We start from the raw sequence: 6637 nt of genomic DNA on the forward strand, positions 1-6637 counted from the left end.
TTCATGTCATTTTGTTTCTAAATATTCATGTTTCCCTGAAAGTTCAATCACGTTGTGAAATTTGCATCTCACTCAAACTGAAAACTCATGAATTTCCGTGAATTCGACTTAAAACCTGAAATTTCATAACCAGGGATGACGATATTATATTTCTTCAATATTAAAAGGATTTGCGACTTACAATGATAAACGTTTGCATATACTTATTAAAATTTAAAACTAATATAATATTAATGGTTTGAATTTTCGATTAAGTGAATATTCCCAATTTCTTAAAAGGGATTATCGATTAACCAAATAATCGGCAATCTTCCTACCTAAATTATTTTTTCCCAAAATCCGATTCAATTCCACTCCCATGAGATTTACTGGAATATCTTCCATGAAATTTCAAAAAATTTCTAACTGTAACTCTTTTTGTTCAGTTATCTATGGGTAGCAGCTGAGTTCGATGCAAGTTCCCTATTCCCGCAATAACGGAAAAGGAAGAACGATGAAACCAAATATGAAAACAAATATCTGATAGACTGATAGATAGGGATTCTTTACTCCACTCTTGTCTTCTTCGAGTACCGATTCCTCATCTCAACACTCCACTCGATATACTCTTGAAACACTTGAGCTAACGTTCGAATGTGAAAAACTCTTCCTTCATTACTTCGCTTCCTCTTAGTCGTAAATCAAGGCATGACTCGGCGTTAATTGCGGCAAACGATTTGAGAATTTTCAGCATGTATTCATGATTCTAAACTCTCTTAGATGAAAATGCAGGTGTCAGTAATATTGAGTTCCAGGTGTTTCATCTAATTTCTTCATTTTTTTCCTCGTTCTGCGCAATTAATTTTCACAAAATTCCACTGAGGAAAAAAATTAAATACAAAACGTAAGGGATTCACTAGGAAATTCGATTGGCTTTCTAGTAGAAAGATTCAAGTTAAGATTAAGTTAAGGGGAGACTACTATGAGTTTTAAAAGTGACGGGCTATTGGATTGCGATTTCTCATACATTGAAGATCGATTATATACGTCTAAAAATGAATCATTAGTGCAAAAAAATTAATTATTTATTGTTGGTTTGTCCCACAGACACTTAAAATGGTGAAAATAGTCCAGGGCCTCCAATTGTTGAGCTACAGTGGTTCCATTTTTTTCAAAATTTTTGAAAAAATGTGTACAATAACAATTACGAATTAGTTTTTTGAAATTCAACTTCTACACAGCTAATTTCGTTATTTTTTAAATAAAAAAGTGCACCATCCATGTGAAATAGCCCGCAAAATGTGTCTGAAAGAATCGAGAATATATTTTAAATATTTTAAGGATAATTTTTCTGCCTATTTTACATGAATGTCGCACATTTTTATTTTAAACAAAACAAAATTGGCTGTGTTGAATTGAATTTCAAAAAACTAATTCGTAATTATTACAGTACATATTTCTTCAAAAATTTTGAAAGAAAATAAACATCTGTAGCTCAAAAATTGGAGGCCCTGATCTATTTTTGACATTTTAAGCGTGTGCGGGGCAAACGAACAATAAACAATTATTTTTTTTGCCGTAATTATTCGTTTTTAGACATATATATTATCAACCTTCAATGTATGAAAAATCTCACTCCAATCGCCCGCGAGTTTTAAAACTCATAGCAGTCTCCCCTTAAAGGTGCCAAGTGAATTTGGCGATGACCTTGAAAATTGACATTCACCAACAAAGTTATAATTTTTTAAATTAATAGTATTAAACAGATGGTGAACATCGGTGACAATTTTAAAATTTTAGAACTTATGGATATCGAGAAATTAAATAAACAAAATCAGTCTTATACACGGCCTCTTATGGAGTTTTGATTAAATTGAACGTTTCAACCCCCTAGGAACTCAAGAAAAATTTGAAAAAATTTGAAGATATGGGGAATGATGTGTTCAATGTGATGGCGACAAAAAACAATGGGGTACCGGGGTGAATAAGAGAGATATTTCAACCCGCCGTACCCATTTGATCCCATGCTTTCTCGAGGTTCGTCACGCGAAATAGAGGATTTTCCGCATTTATTTTCTCGATGTCTAGTTCCGGTTGCGGGTTTGAAATTTCGTCGGATGGATGAATAAATATTTCTCCAATAATGGAGCGAAAGAAAAAATGTTTTTTGAATCTTTTTTCAAATTCACTTGGCACCCTTAAGTAAAGATTTAGTTAGAATGTTATAGAATGCGGCCCGATCAAAATTCGACTGGTACCACCGCAGTCACAGGTCCTCCATTATTTATGAACAATTTCTTTAATTATTATTTTTGAGACCGGAAAAGTTCGCCATAACACTTCTAATTTAATTAAACGAGATGGAACGCGCGCTACAGCGCGCTGTAATTGTAACAGTCATAATTAAAAATCTCAAAATTAAATTAATCATTAATTACATTTGCCGCCTCAGACGACTGGAACCAATGAGGAATAAGCGTGACAGGCTTGCGAGATATCGATAGTTATCGACTTTAGGTGAATGTTCTTTTTAGAATAGGAAAAGTAATTTGTAACGTGAATGATTTATTTAGTCAATTGTATTTTTATTTTCAACTGAGTTGTCCACAAGAGCAAGACAGGTTAAACATCCTTAAGTTTTAATTTTTAATTTGGTGCGAAAACACGAGATGACAATATTCTAAGCACGGAATTATATCGATGAGATGAACAGCAGATTAATTGAATTACCCTGTGAACTAACTAAACATTGATAGCAGTGTGGGCACGCACTTTTACCAGACTATTACTAACCATTGAATTCCGTACATTCACACTCTAAAGTGCTTTTTCCTATGAGAATGATTATAAACAATTAATTGAAAAAAGGAATATCGAATCTGACAAGAAAAGGGCATCAACACCCCGGTCCAAGCGCTAGATCGAAAAAATCTCCGCAATAACGTAATGAGTGCGAGCAGTTTACGGTTCAACTCGTTATCGTTTTCCCTAAAAACTGGAGTTCTTCACGAGCATGCGCGCATCTCCTGTGCACTAAGTGGGCCGTTGCACCCAACGGTGCCTTGTTCGATCCTTCTCGAGAGTGAATCGACCGCTCGCTGTGTTAGCTCACTTTATTTATACCCTCATGATCGACCACGCATGGTGGTACTCATAAAATAAAATTGAGCAAAAACAGCTGGGACAATGAAAAAAAATTCCTTCCCCCGGAAAAATGAAAGAAGAAATGAAGACCGGGTATGGGCATTCAGGTTCTTATTGAATAGCAACCGACGTTTCTGTTCGTCTTTAGAGTGCATTGAGCATTTGCGTTAGCCAAAACCCATTGAGAAATATCCGCGATGTGTGCAACAGGGGGACGTGGAGAGGGAGGACAATTGTGAGTGATTCGTTTTAAACTGGGTTTAAAATGATCTCGTCGTGCGGACGCGTTCTTGTATGAGATGTACCTTTTTATCATGGGAAAAAAGTTGTATTAGGGAAGACCTGTGACATACGGTTACGCTGTTAGAAAAAAAAAGAGAAATTTCATCGACAATTTGGTTGTAATTTTGTGTAAGTCATATTGGATTTGATTTAAGAAAAAAATGTGGATGGAATTTCAAGTTTCATGGAGAATTCAAGAGAATTCATTACTTTTCGTTGGAGATAAGACGGATTTTTCACAAGTTACCTGAATTTTGAAATAAACATGAATGTTCAGAACTGAAATCACCTAAACTTACAATTTTCTCTTGACTTTTCATGATTTTTTTTAACCCGTCAGTGGTCGCGCTATGGTCTGATCGCCGCCGTTTTTATTTTCACGATATCTCTAGAAATGTGATGAATTACGCTCTGCCTATTTGCCTAATCTGGTACTAAATATTTACGTTTTGATTGAAAATTCAAGTAAGGTGAGGGATTCTCGTCTTCCTGCTGCTTAAAAATTTAAGATTTCATTGAATTTTACATGAAATTTGAAATTTCACCATTTTTTCTTCCTAAATCGAAATTAATATCAATCTCCTGAAAATTACTTGTCACCCAGAAAAAATTCGGATTTTGAGATTTCAAGGATCTGAAAGTGAGACTTTCGGAATTCCCAACTTTATGTCTGCAAGTCTCAATTTAAGACTTGAAAATCTTCATTTGATCTTTCTGAAAGTCAATTTTATCCTTCTCAAAGTCTCGACTTGAAACTTTGAAAACTCTCAACTCGAGGTATTCAAAAGTCTTACCTAAACCCTCAGAAAATCTCAAGTTGAGAATTTCAGAACTCAATTTAAGATTTTCGAAAGTCTCAATTTGAGACTTCCACAGGTCTCATCCGAGATCGTAAGTCTCAAATTCAAATTTATTATTACTATTACTATTTTTTTATATTCTCCAACAGTGTGCGCTCCTACTACTCCAATACCGAACGTATCGCGTGCTCCTTTCGATTTGTCTCGTTCTTCCCACCAACCGTTGACTCAATTGAACCAACGGATAAACCTTCATCATCCCTATTAAACCCCATTAATTCCGTAATCAATCGATGAACTTCTTTCTCCAATGTCCACAGGTGATTTATACAAGTACACTACCATCGGCGAGAACCAGAGTATCATTAAGCACGTGGTCCTGCTGGATGATGTACACCATGATTCCAGGCAAAAACGATACGTTGAACCAACTCCTGCAGCCAATTCAACGACAACTTCGCCAGTACCACCGGGTTCTATTCATGATCCACCACTGATAAAAGTAGGAACCGGTTCAACAGCCAATGTAACATACTCGACAGACAACGCCTCTAATTCAACAACTGCACCAACAACTACAACTATTGCACCGGCCGTGAAACCCGAGGCCGGAAAAAGTGGACAGAATATTACGGCTACATCGACACCTCCGAGTGCTACCAAAGTACCGGTTAGTTGAGAGAATGATTTTTCATGGGGGTTTTCATGACTCTAACACTCCGTTGGTCACGCCGCAACCGCTGCGCTGCACCAGCATCAATCGACATAATGATAAATTTGAAAGATTTAGGAAAATTGCAGGCGGCTGCATCTTCGATACAGCTGTAATTGTACGTGGATACGTCCATGGTCTTTCCTTTTTTCTCGAATTTCCTGCAAATTCTTTGAATTCTCTCGAATTTTCTGGAAACTCGTTGAATTCTCTCCAATTTTCTAGAAACTCCCTGAATTTCCTGGAAATTTCTAGAAATTCTAAAAGATTCAGCCAAATTTTTTCAACAGTGTATCTCAATTTTTATTTACTCTGAGAAAATTTAGACATTTAGAATTATCTCAAATTATTTTACGTAAGAAATTGGAGATATTGCCCATGCTTTTTTTAGAAAGGATGTCAAAGATGTGCTTTTTTCACAATTTTGGCAGCTCAAATATTTCTATTCTCAAAAACTAAAGGAGTTACAGAAAAATAAAGCCCGATGCAGAATCTACGAATACGTAGCGAATACCAAGGTTTTCCTAGTCAAACCACGTTATTCAATTATTATTATTACATTATATTAATCCGATAAAATTTTTCATCTCCGATTTTTATTCTTTGCTATTTTTTTAATGTATTTTATCAAAATGTGAGGGTAGAAATTGAATTGATGGGTCTTCTTTCATCATTTGAAAAAGTATATTCAATTTTAAAATTTTCCGGGGACACTGAAAAATCGAAATTTTTATTTTCTTGCTAATCACGTATCTCTGTTCTTTTATTCACTTTCTTCCATTGAAATTAGATCATAGAATGGAAACATTGATATTTTTTCGTCATTTAAAAAAAAACAGTTTTTAAATTTTTCAGAAAAATAAAAAATCGTTCTCTTTTATTTTCTTGCTGATCAAAATGAGAAAAACTGTTCCCACAATTTGTATACTACTATGGGAATAGAATCCAATAAATTTAATTTAATCTAATCGCAAAGAAAAGTTGGAAAAAAAAACAATAAAAATTAATTAAGGCCCGGGTGTACTATTTTTCAAATGTTATCTGGATTTTTTTTATCTTTCGTCACGTAGAAATTCCCAAAAATTATGATAAAATGATAAAAAAAAAGAAAAAATTCTGCAATCTTTCAAAGAGTGTTTTTAATTAAGATTCAGAATGAGTTGAAAAAAGTGGAAATTACAAATATCTGATTCGCTGTGTCAAATTATCTATTAGNAAGTGACAGCTAGGTATCTCAATTTTCAAAACAGTGGTATGTAGTCATCTGCCATTTTTATGTGATAAAAGTGTGATTAAAAAATTCTCCAAAATATTACAACTTTTTTCAAAGAGCCTTTTCCATAATAAATGTCTCTGTGCAGTGTGGGAAAAGATTTACGAAATCAGTCTTCTCTCTGAATGATATTGGGTGACATGCCGCCGTTTGTCACCGTAAATCAGATACATTTTTCAATTTCTTGTTATTCGACTTATTCTGAATATAAATTAAAAATGCTCTTTGAAAAAAGTACGAATTTTTTCTACTTTTTCTAAATTATTCATTCATAATTTTTCAAAACTTCTGCATGATGCAGGACTTAATTGACAATTTCAGATGACGAAAGATGAAAAAAAAACATCGAGATAATGTTCAAAAGATGCAAGTACACCCGGGCCTTAATATAATATAATATATTAAGCCCCCGTTCTGAATCTGGGAGACCCGGGTTCGATTCCCGGC

The 6637-nt window shown here is 34.4% G+C and overlaps 1 protein-coding gene across 1 annotated transcript in view; it reads left to right on the forward strand.

Annotated features, from left to right (window-relative positions):
• Positions 1 to 6637, forward strand: part of LOC107035794 (plexin domain-containing protein 2) — a 47188-nt gene that overhangs the window by 31906 nt on the left and 8645 nt on the right. The window contains exon 2 of the mRNA XM_015253386.1: positions 4526 to 4875. Coding sequence (XP_015108872.1) covers positions 4526 to 4875 — 350 coding nt within the window. The remainder of the gene's footprint in view (positions 1 to 4525; positions 4876 to 6637) is intronic.

Source organism: Diachasma alloeum, unplaced genomic scaffold (genome assembly GCF_001412515.2).
Source record: "Diachasma alloeum isolate Michigan unplaced genomic scaffold, Dall2.0 Dall_scaffold_00200, whole genome shotgun sequence".
Classification (NCBI taxonomy): domain Eukaryota; kingdom Metazoa; phylum Arthropoda; class Insecta; order Hymenoptera; family Braconidae; genus Diachasma; species Diachasma alloeum.